The 17,204-nt window shown below is 42.6% G+C and overlaps 1 protein-coding gene across 1 annotated transcript in view; it reads left to right on the top strand.

Annotated features, from left to right (window-relative positions):
- Nucleotides 1–10,089: 10,089 nt before the first annotated feature.
- LOC113562968 (traB domain-containing protein-like) overlaps nt 10,090–17,204 on the top strand; it is a 10,524-nt gene continuing 3,409 nt past the window's right edge. The window contains exon 1 of the mRNA XM_026973841.1: nt 10,090–10,242. Coding sequence (XP_026829642.1) covers nt 10,090–10,242 — 153 coding nt within the window. The remainder of the gene's footprint in view (nt 10,243–17,204) is intronic.

Below are 17,204 nucleotides of genomic sequence, written 5' to 3'. Positions count from 1 at the left end.
AAAGTTCACGTTTTAGTAATTCTGTCTAACATTTCCCACACCCTTGTAGTCGATAAAAATGTCAGGGTAGAAAAGTATCACGTTAGCAGCAACACGTTGGCTGATTGATACTGACGAGGGCGCCCAGAATCCAATCGCGAGTATTACTCGGATCAGGATGAGACCCGTCGCTACCGAAGGATCGGCCAGGTCGCTCCTCTTACGTTGAGACAATCCGATCTCGTCGTGGCCGAGGCAGAAGGCCGACTTTAGCGTCAATTTGTGTCAATCCCGGACAACGAGACGACGGATGACGGAGACGGTTCGAGTGGAGAAGGCTGCGCGCACTCGCTTATCCGCGCACTCGCTCACACGTGGGTATCTCGCGCGTAATATCTGGGTAATCGTTACGTAGATAGGGATCAATGCCAGACCGAGCGAGGAACTAGCGAGATGCCAGCAATTTATCATTAACCGCCCACGCGGCCAGTGCGAATCGTTAACCCGAAGCGGCAGAAAATTGTGCCACATTCTCTCTCTCTCTCTCTTGGCCAGGCATACGCGGTAATTCCGGAGCAGCAGTGTGCGGTGCACCGCGCGCTGGAAAGTCGGGACCATCGTCACCCTCGGCGCTGCCCAGAAAGGACCATGACGTCAGTACAGCCCGCCGTTTTACGAGTGACACCGTATAAGCCGCCGCGGCGAGAGAGCAGCCGATGGACCCCTCGTCGTAAATTCTGCGGTCGACGTTAAACTTGCCGGCACCGGCGATGCTAGGTGATGCTCGCGCGGCTTTCGAGCGAGCGAGCTTGATATTCGGTAAAATTAGTCGGTCGTACTGTGATAAAAAAAGAATCTCATGGATTCGGGAATTTCGGCGTATTTGTTTTGACAAAATTGCTCGCCACGCAAGGAATGTCGATGCTGCGATCCGAAACGTGTAAATTAATGGGATTTATTGGATTTACGCGAGCCAGAGAGAAGAACGCAAGTGCACTTGGTAGTCGCAAGTGTGCTTGGGGTCTAATGAGAAGTTTTGCAGAATAGCAGAGGAATAGTCAGATCCGGAGACCGATCACGCGATATGCCATGCCGAGTTTCAGGAAGAGTCCGTCCGCTCGACGAATGATCCGCTTGCCTCCGCTGGACTGAAAAGGGTCATGACGTCAATCCGCGTCTGTTCGCCTCGGGCTGACACTGTGTAAACTGACCAGCAGGAAAGTACCAGCGTTACGCGCTCGTAAAATTAGTCGTTTCCCTGCGAATCGAATAAACTTGTGCCCAAACGGGTTTTTGCGAACTCGTCCGATTACGCAACATATACGAGGACGACGAAGCGTGTTAATTTGCCGCAGAGCGTCGATTTAATAATTTAATTCGTCGATTGATGTTAATATCGAGCGAGAGGACTCCGATGAACTATTTGAGAAAAGATTGATTTTTTCGAAATTTTTGAGGAAACTCGCAAACGCGGATCGTCAGCGGAAGCGAATCCTCTTTGCGCTGTTTTGTAATCCTTTCCCTCATCAGTTTCCATTATGACGCAGCTTTAACTTGTTAGGTTTGCCAAGTTTGGAATGGAGACACAATCGCTCGAAGAAACTCTCGTCCGAAGCCCTCCCCGATTGCACGTACGATCTCTCGAACTGCAATCCCCTTAAACCTTAAACCGGGGATTCCCTCTAATCCCCGACTCCGTCAATCTCCTCCTCCTCGCCCTGCGACAAAGTGGCTTAAGACGAGGAGTGGATTCCGCTCAACGACGACGACGACGACGGCGACGTTGGAGGCATTAAAAATCTCGGTAGGTCCGATAAATTCAAAAGACGTCGGGGGAGGAACGAAAAAGAGAGAACGCGCGGATCTTCCTTTTTATTCTTTTTTTTTTAATCCGCGAAGATCTCGTAAATCAACTCGACAGCGGCGAGTCGCGACTGCAGGTGAGCGATATACAGGGAAAAGAAGAAAAAGAAAAAGAGAAAGAGATCTTATATAGTATAACACATGCGAATGCACTCTTCTCCAGAAAGCCGGTTCAGAAAGGGCCGTGACGTCACCTTCCTTTCCAGAGGAGGACGAGAGGCAACGCCTGGAGATGTAATCCGCGCGTACGCTCTCGCGTACATGCGCGCAGAGGCGCGAGAAGAGACTGTGGCGGAAGACGACCGTTCTTGCGGCACGGGGATGAGGACGAAAGGGCTGAACACGTTCTCGAATCGATGGGATGGCCGTTTATTGCGGAACGCGACATAACGCGCGAATTCGTCACGGCTTCGCGCCGTTTCTTAAGCGGCTACTCGCATCGACCGCTTGCTCGGCTCCTCGCTTCCTTTCTCTGAGACTCCTCGTCGTCTCTCTTAACCGATCGCTATTGCTGATTGCTATTCTGTCTGCGAACTGATTTTTATTTGAGTGGATCAAAAACGCGATATAAAAGCGATGTTTTGTCTTAAATAAGCTTCTGATTTAATTTAAGAATTTAAAAATCGATCCCATGTTCTCCATGGAACTTCGTGGTTCAAATCATACTCGGAATTGGTGTAAAGTTCCCCTTGACATTAATTTTCGCATACGTGCTTCCCTTGAAACTTTGTACGTTTTTGCGAGGAATGCTAATTACGGCCCGGCGACTAAAGACGCGGACGCTAGCGGGACGCATCGCGGTCGCGCGATCGATATGACATAATTAACGAGCGATGCACGCCGCAAATGAAATACGTGCGACACGTTGCACCGTTGTAATTGGCGAATTGTGGTACACATGGCATCACGACAGGTCGCGATAACGAGCGGAATTTTGATTCTTGCGTAACGAGTTTACACAACCGAGGGGGCGCTTCCTGTTTGCTACAATGGAGAGACTTTTCTGGACGAAAAGCAGATTGTTTGATGTACCAGAGAGGTGACAAGCCTCTTCCGGCTATTGACGTTATTTCTTTCAGTTCCAGTTGGATCGTACGCCCACGATGGCAAATAAATCACGTTGGAGGATCTAGCGGTTCCTCAAGATATCTTGTTTAGTCAAATTTTCGGACGATTAGGAAAGAGTCTCTCAAGAAAATAAATATAAAACCGACTTGTAAAATGGGACATTGTTCAAAGGCGAAAACCAGTTTTTATCCATCACACTTTTACCTCTAGTAACAGAATAATGCAACGTTCAAGGTAATGTAAATAATATTGGTTTGACAAGCATATAAATTTTTAACATGGCATAATGATGTCTAATCAAAAATAAAAATTAAGATTCTTTAAAGTAAGTTCACTTGAAATTAAGTACAAAATAAAGTTTGATATTCGCACGTGTTTCTTAAGTTTAGCTCGCGAAGAGTGTCTTTTAATTTTATTTTTAGCTAGATTGACGTCTGTTACATATTTCAGAAATTGACTCCAGAACTTAAAAGAACCTGCTCTTCTCAAAGCAATTTATTTGATCTCGGAGTATCTTATTCAGCGTGTCTGTTACGACAACATCAAGGATAATCGATAACATCAAGGGAGTGGATAACGTACATAATTATAATGTATAGAAAATATGCATGCGCGCGTGTCATAATTGTGTAATCGTCACATAAAGGATTGAATTCAACGTTTCAATTACGGAGATTGACGCTGTCCTATTTCGCAGTCTACACGCGAATGAATAATTTGCGCCCTCGCGCGATTAATAAGCACAGAGATGTATCATTGCGGCCACGTGCACCAATACTCGCGGTCTTCGTCTTTACGCACACACAGCTGCGTTTTATTTATCCGCGGCATTTCGGTAATCGCTGGATTGATGTATATGCCACGCGACGAGATGATAATAATACGTTTCCGGGTTTGTGATTCGATTTTATTATCCTAATGAGACACTGTAATTTTTACGATGATTTCTTGAAAATAGTCGATTATGCGTTCAATTATCTCACAATTTGACAATGTTTTTTGGGAGTCGATTCATCTCCAAATCAATTTCAAGTAAAAAATTCTTCCATCAGATTCATCAGCTTAAATCCGCCTGCTTATTCTTTTGCTATTCTCTGATGATAAATTGACCAGTGGTTGACAGCGGATCGAGCTCGAATGAAAAGTACGTTCGCACAGAATTTTATACAATTTATCACAGAACATACAATGATACCCACTAGATTTTTTGGAATTTAGAGTACCGCGTAAACATGATCGTGGACGACTACGTGGCGTCTTCGGGCAGATGCCCAGTTCTTCACCTTGCATCATCGTGTCGCACGTGGTGTCGCGCATCGCCTTTGCTTCAAGAGACGAATTGCGAAATTGCGGATTCGAGCGATTTTATTATACTTTATGCAACATCGATCTCTCTCTCTCTCTCTCTCTCTCTCTTGGTAGTGCGGGCGGGCGTCGTGGGTGTCCGTAATTTTTCCCCTCGCCCGTGCTCGCAATCCTCTCCTTCGCGAGTGCCTCCCCCGCATTTGGAAATGTTCTGTTTCTGGCCAGTGATGCGGCACGAAGCAGCACTCTTTCGTCTTTCCCATTTCTGCTTTTTTTCTTTCCCCGTTTCTTTTCTTCTCACAGAGTTCCCCGTGTGTGTGTGTTGAGCGGCGAACATCGCCATCCTCGAGATGGAGAACCAGGAATGCGACGAAACACGAGTTGCCTGCCGTTCTCATCAGCGTTTTTCAATCCACGACCGCCCTCGGCGACCCAATTATGCAGACTTTATTCCTGTTCTTTTTTTCTCATCTTTAATAGCCGCGCGCGCGCACTTTCAGAGGCGTTCATCATTGCTGTTTGTAAATTACGATTTAAGTACTTCAGCATTTGTGATGTTCGGATAGAATAATAAATGGTCGCTGAGCGCAACGGTGATACAAGCCGTTTTAAAAAGACACGGAGTAAAGTTTGTGGGAGTAATACGAGATCTGCCTGCTTTAATACAAACATCATGCTATCGATTTTTCGAGAGAGACACGTACAATTTTACATTCACTTGAAAAATAAATACGCACAGAATTTGACATTGAGTTAGACTTCATATTCGTATATTACGAATTCATATAATTTTCATCCCATCTAAATTCACGAGAGTTTTCGTAATGAATAAGGACTTGATTAATGAAAAAGCTAATGCGCTTCACTGACAGCATGACGGGAATGCCTGATAATTTCAACCAAGAAGCAGGGAAGGGCTTTTATAATCAGGAATTAATAATACTGGTGTCAAAATTAATGGTAGTGTCGGTTTCATAATTTTATAATAATAATCCGCTACATTCTTAATGCTGGAGTTACGTAGTAAAGCAGTAACCGTTCAGAAATCACATATCAAGTGTCATTAAAGCAAATTTAATACGATGGCGAACGATTGTTATAATTAATAAAGAGATTGTTATAATTAACATTTATGTTTGAAATTACGATGGCTCTTATATATTAAACTTTTATTAATTCTCAATTAGCGAAATAAAATTCTGGGTCCATAATCAGTTAGATAACAGTTTTCTCAGCATATGTATTATAACTGTTATCGTTGCACTCTCCATATACCACTGCTAGCAGACCATTGTTGAAACGAGATTTTTTTGCAAAAACACACGACAGCATTTATTTGCTAAACTGGCTATTACTTTATTAAAACCAGTGACGATGGTTATTGCGTGCGCAAACAAACTCGCATTACGTCGCGAACTTTAATTAAAACGTGAGGCACAGCCGTGTGTGAAGGAACTAATTACCGTTGTAATTGGTTTAGCCAGCTATCACATGTGGATATATGCCAAACGTATGAACAGAATTATTACGCTGGAAGAACATACGCGCGGCGAAAGAAAAAATAATCGTTACGCGAATTAATTAATAAACACATTCGCCGTTTAAACATCGTCAAATGCTAAATTTCTTTTCAACGATTAAAACGTGTGATTGCAATAGATCAGGAGCTTGCAAAAGAGCTGTGTAAGCGGATGTTTACATCTTTTAGAAAAGATTTGCGCAACGGTTTACTTAAAACTTCTAATATGGACATGAAATGGACTTTACATATATATGTCAACATTCTCAGCAAACAGTTTCAAGTAAAACGGAAATCTCAATATAACTATTAACCAAATGAAATTTAATTTTTCTTCCACTTTTCATCATTGATGACGGTCATATAGCGTTGCATAATTAGTGCATCTCATTATTACCAGATATTATCACCAAATTATGTCGTACCGTATGGAGGCGAAATTTATATGACTGACAAGTAACACTACCCAAGTGTCACACGCCGATTTTGATAAGCTTTGAATATGTTGTTATCTAGGTCAAAATATGAGATACATATTTTTTTATATCGGCCCGTTTTGCCATTAAGGGGGTGAAACACCCTCTTGAAAAAAATCGGGTTTTATATTTCTTAGCGAATACCGTCGAAACAATAAAACATATAAGAAAAAGTTTCAAGTAAAAGTTTTATGGATTCTAATGTACTTTATAACAGTGCAATCAGATTTTTCGAAATTCCTTTCCCCCTCCACAATTTTTGAAAATTGTAAAATTTATCTTTCAGCAAAACTTCAAGCATATTTAATGACAATTCAACCATATATGATAAGGATATTCTGAAAACGCATTTTTCAAAAATAAGCTAAAAGTACCTCTATATCGCTACATACGCGCCCCGTCCGTATTCGTATTTAATACGCTAGTTACTCCTGGCAACAGTTTTTTCGCACAGAGATAACAATGAAGTCGGGGGATTACTTTTAATTAACAAAATAAGTCAGGTTCTCGCCCTCTGCCGGACCCAGAAATGGTCAACGTAGAGCTGACAAGAAAATTTTACTTTTTTTATTTTTTTCAATATTTCTAAATTTGTTTGTTTTTTTCTCTATAATTGCATATATACTAACATTTCTTATAAATCTGATTGCACTGTTATAAAGTACATTAGAATCCATAAAACTTTTACTTGAAACTTTTTCTTATATGTTTTATTGTTTCGACGGTATTCGCTAAGAAATATAAAACCCGATTTTTTTCAAGAGGGTGTTTCACCCCCTTAATGGCAAAACGGGCCGATATAAAATATATGTATCTCATATTTTGACCTAGACAACAACATATTCAAAGCTTATCAAAATTGGCGTGTGACACTTGGGTAGTGTTACTTGTGAGTTTATATGAGAGAAAAAATATATATCAAGAAACTAAATGATGTAGGAATGATTTACTTACTCGGTAGCCCTTCTCTCCAGTAGCCCCTGGCTCTCCACCCGCTCCCTTCTCGCCCTTGGGCCCGGGCGGTCCATCCGGTCCGATATCACCTGGGAGTCCCTCCGTTCCTTGACTTCCCGGTATTCCAGGTAAACCCGGCTCCCCTTTGACTCCGGTACAATTGCATTTGTATGAATCTTTGCAGATCTGAAACATATTGAACGTATTCGTTTAAATAATCAGTAATTCTTGAAAAATTCTTGTAGTTTATACTACGTAAAATATTCTTTCATTAATTTCAATAAATACATAAATTGAGTTTTTCGTAAATGTTTTTCATGGAATTCATCGTCAGCAATTTAGCTTGCAAATCGTGATCGAACAAATTAATTTTGTAACAGGAGGACATGAGTTGATAAGAGATGACACGAGAACAAATTTCAAGAACTGCGATTCCAGGAATTGCTCCGATTCCGAGAAATTTTTTGCAATTCCAAGAATTGTTTTTCAATCATTTTTACCGTTGTTATTCCAAGTGCTTTTGTTATTCAAGAATATCGTCACAAATCTAGGATGTGCTGCAGGAATCGTTACAAGAGCGCACTAATTGAAACCAGTGGCGTAAGCTTGTAATCGAAGTATATAAACAAATATATACATAAATGTTAAAATTACTTTTTACAAATTTTTATACTTTTTTTATCTTCTTTGTAATTTAAGCGTGGATATCGTAATTTAAGTTTGGTTTGCAACTTCTGCATTTTGGAATGGGCAAATATTTTCCGTTCGGTTTTCAAACCTTGCAAGAAAGTTATATGTCTAGTTGTTGAAAAACGAAATGATTTTTGAAAGAACAATATTATTCTCTTTAAGTAAAAAATAATTCCAAAAAATAAATCGCACCGGACTACGATTTAAAAATACTTTCATGATATAACTCGGTTCATTCTTCTGCTTTTTCGGGATTTTATTAACCGTTTGATTATTTTCAGATTCCTCGATCGCATTGATTCATGATCTTACAGATTCAGCGCCAATGGAAGAAAAACGACTACGCTAGTGCGTTATGAAGGCCGTGCTCTATTTGAATAACGTGGAAGAGGACGAAAACGGAATTGTGCTTCCACACATTTGCCTTGTAGATGAAAGTTTTACTTGTGTCAACGACGTACTCGAGGACCGAGCAGGCTTTCGAGGAACCTTCGCAACACCGCGTGCCCGATCTCGGGTATGGTACTAACGTTCCATCTCTCCCTTGTCCTTTCCTCGCTTCGCTTATCCGTCATCTCCCGTGCACGTGCCTCATTTTTGTTCTGCAGCTCATGACGTCTTATCGTTTGTCTCGGGATACGACACACCGCGAGAGGCAGCGAGCAATTTTTTTATAAGGGCTCGAGCATCATCTGACGAGTGAAGGATTGGAGAACGATGTCTAAAGATGTCTCATTTTCGCGACAAATATAAATTTCATGTTGAAAAATCATCCTGATCCTTTCGAAATAAAGTACGAAATAAAATAAAAAATATGACACGCATACGAGTTTTCATAAATAACGTAGACATTTTTAGGTCATTTTGAATTAATAAATTGTAAAATCTTTTTACTCTAGAAGATGAAATCTAGAAAATTGTTCTAGAAAATGGAAGAAATGAATGGAATATGAATAGAAAGCGAAACAATCATTAGATGAAATATATTAAAACGAAGCGCAGCAACAATCGTTCGAGACTGATTTCTACGAGAAGTTTGCGGCGCGATACGATAAACCGGATTCGACGAGACTTTTTAAGCTTAAAGCTCGGTCGCATCTCAAGGCTATTGTTGCTTACGCGATGATATAACCGGCTGCATAATCTCAATGTCGCCATTACTATACTGCGAAGGATGACGTCGCGCTACTTAAATATGGAAAAGAAGATCTGAGAGAATGCGATTTTATGTATCAAGTCTGATCTCTGCGGATTTCAAGGGAAGAAAGGAATTTTAAGAGACGGGAGGATTGAATATTTTTGCTGAATTACGCGGAAAAACTATCGAATTGTCTACAATCGCATCCTCGCCTCTCTGCTTGACTAGCGAGGCCGCGATTTTAGATTCACGCATGCCTTGTGCTGTAATATTCAACAATGCGCCGTCAGCGTATAATTCGTGCAATTAACTTAAATAAGCGGGATCACTTAACGCGGTTCCTCTCGGCGAATCTCGGTGGATGCGCGCGCGTGCAAGATGATCCCGCGTGTCTCTTCTTCTTCTTCTCCTTCTTCTACTTCTCCCGGACTCGTCGGCTTTATCTCCTTTCTTTTTTCTCGTCTCGGAGAAAAGAAACGCGTTTCTTGCCCGGCGAAATAATACAAAAAGCAGACGCAACCGAGAGAATATATTGCGCCGGATTTCTTCGACAGAGACCCTTTTGACCAAACAATCTGATTTAATTAGCGTAAAAGAAAGAAAATGAAAAGAGCACCGATCCACATGCTTTTTCTTTCAAGTGTGGCCAATATTTTTATGAATATATGACAAAGTGGCGACCGGTATCTCGAGACGCGTGCATTCGATCGGTCGACCTCGCCGAGCGCAGCGATATCCTACCAAATATGTAACAAGGCGGCGACGTCTCTCCCCATCGTTTCCACGCATCGGCAACATGACGTAACCAGCATCAGCCAGCCACGCTGAGGAATCGCGCAGCTACGCCGTGACATAATTCCGCGATTACGCGGACCCGCAAGAGAGCGATCCGCCGGGAATTATGCCTCGTTTGCGCGTCGCGACACGCTCCACCGAGGAGGCAGGCGTCTTCCTCCTCCTCGCGAAGACGCCCTGATTTCGCGGGACAGCTACATGCATCTCATTCAAGAGTCTTCTCTCTCTTTCTTCTCTCTTTCTCTTAGACGTCTGCATCTGAGATCATTCTCTCTCTCTCTCTCTTTCTCTCGCGCAGGATCATGAAGAGTACCGTTAGAGTTACCACTGTGGACTCTTGTGGATTCTCGTTCGTGGACCTTTCATTTTCTACGACAAATTTCAAGTCGACTACCGTTTCGAGGATGGATTCCAGTGAGATCTCCGCTGACGAACGATTTAAGGTGTCCCATTCCGTGCGTGTTTCAGGCATTCTTGCTCGCAATGACTTGATGGATTATTGGAGGTGATTAGACAGCCGAGAGCGGAGTCGAGATAACGCAAGTTTCGACCGGATTATCGTCAAATCGCAGATTGCTTGGTGTCAGAGCTAGGGTCAAGGCTTGCTCCGATATTCCTCCTTCTTATTAGCGCAAAAGCCTTTTGTATCAGCCTTTTGTATCCTGTCTTCCTTGGCAACTGTCCATTCTCGTGCAGGACTTTGCCTTATGTAAGATCTGGAAAGATAGTCGAGACTGACAGGTCGTATAGAGGATCGGAAGGAAAACAAGTTGATCACAACAGTAGGAGTATTGGCCGTACAGCCTAAGACCTAGGCGTGTGAACCAGGGATCCCGGAGAGTTCGAGTTCAAATCTAAGGCAGTCTCCTAGTTATTTTTCGCCTCTTACACTTATCCGCGTTATCGACTTGATCGACTGGCACGCCGATAGCTCGGCGCGGATCTAAGACCGCGATCTGATGATTCGTTTAGGAATTGCTGGACGCACAAATATAATAACGTGGGTCCGCAACGCGGGTTCTTCGGACTTCTGGCATCTGCTTTTGCTTAGGCAAACCCGGCTGGCTGGCAATCGCCGCGCTCAGAGGATCGGCGTAGAGCGTGCACGCCGCGTGTTGCAAGCACATCGCCGCGGCGATGTGTACACGTGCTCGAAAGAGTTAAGTGCGGCCGTTTTCGTTGAATAGCGGACGTTTACGCGAGCCGGCCGCTCCAAATATTTAGGCGCGCAGCGAGCGCGAGGTTCGTGAACCCCGATTCCAAATTTACACCATTACGATACGCGTTCTCCAGTTACATCGCCGCTCGATCCTACATGCGCGCCCGCAATCCAGACCTCAGTTTTCTTCTCTTCATCTGATAGATATTATCTTGGAAGTGGGCGAAACGTCAGATAATTCCTCTACGAGTCGTACACAGTGGGGGAATTTTCTTGGGGGAGTTTCTTTCCTCCTCGCTTTCCGTAGAATAAATAAAAATGACAGCATCAAGATTGATCGATGCATCAATGTAGAGCTTCCTTTTTGGTGTTGTCGCGTGTATCGTATCAATAATCGTTTCTCGAAATGACGACAAGAGTTGCCTTTGAGTCAACGCGGTAAAACGGGATTCTTATGGCGCGCCGCGACCAGGAAGTGCTATAAAGCCGTCTGCGTTCAGGAGTATTCGCGTGGAGTACGTGCGCACTGATACCATTCTCGATTAGTCGTGGACCGCCACCAGCGAGACCAATGCGACAGCATCGTGGTTGTGCCACGGAGTGCCACGATAACGATAATGCACACCTTCGAATCCCCGTTTCGCCGCAGAATGGTCGGGTGCTCGCTAACCGGCTCGGGTTCCGCAGGATCAACAGGTGTACTCGAGCAGGACGAGTAAGCAGTTTTCAGGAAAGGCGCGTCGCCAGCGTCTCTCCCGCAGCAATCTTTGCAAGTGGCGACTGCAACCGACCTGTTAATACCTCATTAACGAGCAAACTTTTCAGAGGGGAAAGAAATGGGATAAGAATCTTATCAAACAATCCTATCAAGACAGATAGGATTTGCACGATAAAATTATCCCAAGATTTCCCAAATCGGTGATATTTTGACAAGGCTGGATCGCATTTGACGGTTATTTCAATTTGACGTGGGTCGTGTATGATAGACTAGCTATTGGGTTGTTCGGAAAGTAATTTCGTTTTTCGCAAAGAGATGTCGTTAGTCGCGTTCCTCGATACTTAATCTTACTCTAAGCGGCAACTTCGTTTTATATTTTGACAACTGACATTTCAGACGTCATTTAGTATCTTATTGTGTTGCGATCTGTCAAGTAATTTTTTTTGGCATCACATCAAACATGGAAAATCAAAGTGAGCATTTTCGTAATATTTTGCTTTTTTACTACCGAAAGGGTAAAAATACAGTGCAAGCGAGAAAAAAATTGTGTGCCGTGTACGGAGAAGATGTATTGAGTGAACGTCAGTGTCAGAATTGGTTTTCGAAATTTCGTACTGGAAATTTCGATTTGAAAGATGCACCACGTTCAGGTCGGCCAATTAAAGCTGATGACGAGAAAATAAAGGCTCTGGTGGATGCAAACCGTCGCATAACAACACGCGAAAGTGCCGAAAAGTTAAATTTATCGAATTCGACTGTTTACGATCATTTGAAACGCCTTGGATTCGTTTCAAAGCTCGATATTTGGGTTCCACACAATTTAAAGGAAATTGACTTGATTCGACGCATTACCATCTGCGATTCATTGTTGAAACGTGAAGAAAATGAACCATTTTTGAAGCGAATCATAACTGGAGATGAAAAATAGATTGTTTACAACAATGTTAAGCGAAAACGATCATGGTCCAGGCAAGATGAACCTGCTCGATCGACATCCAAGGCAGATATTAATCAAAAGAAGATCATGCTTCTGTATGGTGGGATTGGAAGGGAATCGTATTTTTCGAGCTACTACCAAGCAACCAGACGATTGATTCGAAAGTGTATTGTCGTCAGCTGGATGAATTGGATGCTGCCATCAAGCAGAAGCGACCAGAATTGGCGAATAGGAAAGGTGTCGTATTCCATCACGACAATGCCAGACCACACACAAGTTTGGTCACTCGCCAGAAGCTTTTACAGCTTGGATAGGATGTGCTACCACACCCACCATACTCTCCTGATCTAGCACCATCCGATTACCATTTGTTCCGGTCTCTACAAAATTCTTTGAACAATGTAAACTTCGATTCAAATGAAGGCATCAAAAATCACTTGCTTCAATGTTTTGTCAATAAGGAAAAGGACTTCTATGAGCGTGGAATCTTAAAGTTGCCGGAAAGATGGCGAAAGGTAGTGGAACAAAATGGCCAATACATCACTGAATAAAATTTATTTTAAATATGAAAAACCGCCTTTCAGTTTTCCTTGAAAAAACGAAATAACTTTCCGAACAACCCAATATTTTGGAAATTGAGGGAGACACGAGCACGAGGGCGCTGAATTGCACGTGTCATTTATCGCACGGGAATGAATTTTTCTCGGCGAGGACACGTCGCGCTTGTCGTTGATTTATTGGTCGAGTCGGAAAGTGTCGTGTGTTCGTGTACCCGTGACGTTCGTACGAAGATCGATATAATTAAAACGAAATGCAAGATAAAATCGTGGCCCGGACATTAAATACGGTCGCGTTTAACCGCGTAATACTTTGGCGGGACGAATCGATATAGCGATCTCGCCCGGTCGCTTTTAAGCAACCCGTCTGCGCTCGCCTCGGCTTCGACCGGTTCGCTCTGCGACGCGATATTCTCGTGGCGATCCTCGATGCAATGCCGAACTTTCTCGCCCAATTGCACCGTATATTAATCATATATTCATGCGACTTAATATGCTCTCTCGTCGATTTTCCATGGCGCCCTTATTACTTCGCGCTATTACCAAGAGAGAGCTGCGAGACTTACGATTTAATTTAGGAAGAAAGAAAGAGAGAAAGAGAGAGAGAGAGAGAGAGGGAGAGCTAGAGGAAGCGCTCGCAGAAAAATTCTTAACGTATCTAATTAATTTTACGTATCGATCAAAGTTAATCTATTTATTTTAATTACTCTAATTAATTTTAATTATCACACAATACGTTGTACATATTATAAAACATGATACGCAATTTTTTAATTATTGATGACATTGCTGCGAGTACATATGCGCGTGTGTAGGTTCTGTATGTAGGTCAGATTTTTACATTGCCGATCCATCCATATCGAGTAATTATATCAGTGACTTATTGCATGTGCAAGTAAATGACTCAATAAACAAATTACAAAACCTTGGAAATCTTGTAAAATTTTTCTTTGCATCCTACCGTTATCATTAGCCTTTGAAGGCAACAAACAAGTTGAGTGTCATAGATCTTTAGGATCTATCTCTCTCTTCCTCTATCTCTCTTTCTCTCTCCCTTATATCTGCGAATCTGCAGTTTCTTGCTCGTTTTTTTCGTATCAATGAATGTCACTTCATCGATGATATCAAGATTGGATCAGAAGGGGACGATCGGCTCGTCGACTCGTCGTGCGATGGCGAGACAAGGATCGACATGAGGGGTCCTGCACGAGGGGGGCCACAAGGCGACTCCACGGAATCTGCATAACGTGCAGTAATATTAAGCGTCCCCTCAGCTCGGCTCGACCGGATGACGTCGACGTCTGCAAGGAAGATACGTGCATCGCGACGTCTTTCTCACCGTTTCGAGCCGCTCCTTCTCTCCTCGTGTCTCCTTTCTCTCTCTGTCTTTTTCTCTCTTTTTCTCTCCAGGTTGTACTCTCTCCTCTCGTGTCCTCTCCGGTCCAGCGCATTTTTTCTCCTCGCATCGATCTCCGCCGTCTTTCTGGCTGGCCTGGTCTTTCACTTCTTTTTTTTTCTCTCTCTCTCTTTCTTTCTCTCTTCTCTCGTCGTGTGGAGTAAAGGCTGTCGCGCGCAAAAATATTTAAGGACTTAAGACGACGTCGCTCGAAAATCAATTCACGTATGTACCGCAGCGTTATTAAGTTCGCGTGCTCCTTTTAGCTGCACACTTTTTCACATTCTCTGTGCTTAAAATGGAATTGGAGAGAGACGAGAACCCGAGGAAAAAACAGCAAACTAAAAAAAGAGGAAACACGAGCATTGTGCAAATAAAGAATCTCAACCTGCATTTTATATTAATGAAGGAAAATATTTTTAAGCAAACACAGAAACAGAAAAAGAGAAAAAAAAGAGAAGAAAAAGAGAGACAGAATAATTAGCGAAAAAGTATTATAGGAACAATTGAAAGTCGATATCTCAATTAAAAGTCGATATCAGAAAATCAGGATTAACAACATGTTAAATGAATTTTACTGGAAATTACTGCGAACCTGGAGAGGCCCATTTGTATTTAATTAAACAAAATTTTCAGACTGCCCGAGTATCTCACCGAACTTACAGTAATACCAGTAAGACCTGGACGTCGCGGTGGAGATATCTTCTCGCGCGATTATTCTGTATCAGATTTTCTCGCTTTAATGCCGGATGTTCCAGAAGGGTCATCGAAACATACCTCACGGACTTAGGTCAGCTTATGGCCGTAATCATGCGTCTCGTTCGCCGAAGTGCCAGTGCGGCCGGCGCAAGTATTGACCCCCATAAAGGACTCACCGTGTCGCTGTATGTGTGAATGTGTGTGAATGTGTGTGAGTGCATGGGCGCCCGCAATAAGGGACTTAATCGACGCCGTTAAGCGATCGCGAGAATTGCGTGCTCTGATATCAACGGTATTACCGATGTGGTACCGCGCTTAATCGAATAAGAAATCACCTCGCAGCGTTGTTCGCTCGGATTGGCAATAATAGAACACGCGGAAGTAATGGAAAAACGATTGCAACTGCACAGAAAAAATCTGTTGAAAATACATTTTTTAAAATAACGTTCGACTTGCTTCGAAAATAGAAGGCTGTAATAAAAATTTGGAACAACGTACGAAATAACAAAAATATTAGCTATTTCATTCGAGATAACGATAATAAAAGTTTAAGATTCAAGATGACATGTTGCCTGAATAAAAAATAATTGGGTATTAATTAAAAGTTGCTCTCTAATGAACTTCTTGTCTCACTCGTGCGTATTCGCCGCATCGTACGGCTCAACAAAGACGTTTGCAACGTCATCAGACGAGAAAGAAATTCTTGTGGACGCCCCTGCGTCAATCCTTTTGCGATGAAACGAGATGAATCGGAGATTCTCTGCGGCATCCTTGAAGGATCGATCGAAGATCCCTGCGAATATCGGGAATTCGTGGTTCAGCGCGCTGGCGCTGATCTTGCTATCGATGTTATCTTGCACGGTTCTTGAAAAGATATAAGGATCCGCTCGAAGGATTCCGGGTGTTTTGAGGTTTTGCGGAATCTCTGATTAAACTAAGCTGTAAACTGTAATTTCGTTTGTTTCAATGTTCGCAGTAGATTTGGGAAAAATATACTTCACAGCAATTTTCTGCAAAGCATCATTACAATCGTTCACCGTTACATCTCAGAATTCTGGCCATTTTGTATGATAATGCCAAGAAGATTCAGAAGAATCATTTTCTGCGACAATTTACGATGTTTATATTGGGTCATTAAGTATGAAACTTTACAATAGAACATAAACTTTTGCATTTTTTGGCACATGGACATGATTTATTTTCAATCGAAGTATGCGCCCATGTTATCTACACACTTCTGCCATTTTAGTGGTAGTTGGTCTATGCCTCTACTATAGAAGCCAGGAGTACGGGAATCGATGAAGTCGCGGAAGGCTGTTTCGACTGCCTGTTGAGAATTGAAGAATTTTCCCACCAACAAGTTGTCCAAATTCCGGAAGAAGTGATAGTCGGTAGGTGATAGATCTGGTGAATATGGTGGATGACGGAGAGTTTCCAATTCCAACTCCTGTAGCTTTGCCACGGTCAGTCGTGCAGTGTGCGGTCGAGCATTATCATGCAACAGGATTGGCATTGACCGATTGACCAATTTCGGTTGTTTAATAGCAAGTTGTTGCATCATTTCGTCCAGTTGCTTGCAATATACTTCAGCCGTTATCGATGTACCAGGTTTCATAAAGTTGTAGTAGATAACACCTGACCTGGACCACCAAACAGTCACCATAAGCTTTTCTGTGTAATGTTGGGTTTCGCGTGATGTCTCGGTGGTTCATCAGCGTTCAACCACTGATGTGAGCGTTTACGATTGTCGTAGAGTATCCACTTTTCATCGCAGGTCACAATTCGATTAAAAAAAGATTCATTTTTGTGACGGGAAAGCAAAGAAAGGGAAGCCTCTAGACGTTGCGCCTGCTGCGCATCGGTCAATTCGTGCGGGACCCATTTGTCCAACTTCTTTATCTTACCAATTGCAGCTAAATGAACAATATGGTGGGTATGGAAACATTGAATA

Source organism: Ooceraea biroi, chromosome 11 (genome assembly GCF_003672135.1).
Source record: "Ooceraea biroi isolate clonal line C1 chromosome 11, Obir_v5.4, whole genome shotgun sequence".
Taxonomy (NCBI): domain Eukaryota; kingdom Metazoa; phylum Arthropoda; class Insecta; order Hymenoptera; family Formicidae; genus Ooceraea; species Ooceraea biroi.
This window is presented reverse-complemented; position numbering and strand designations above follow the sequence as displayed.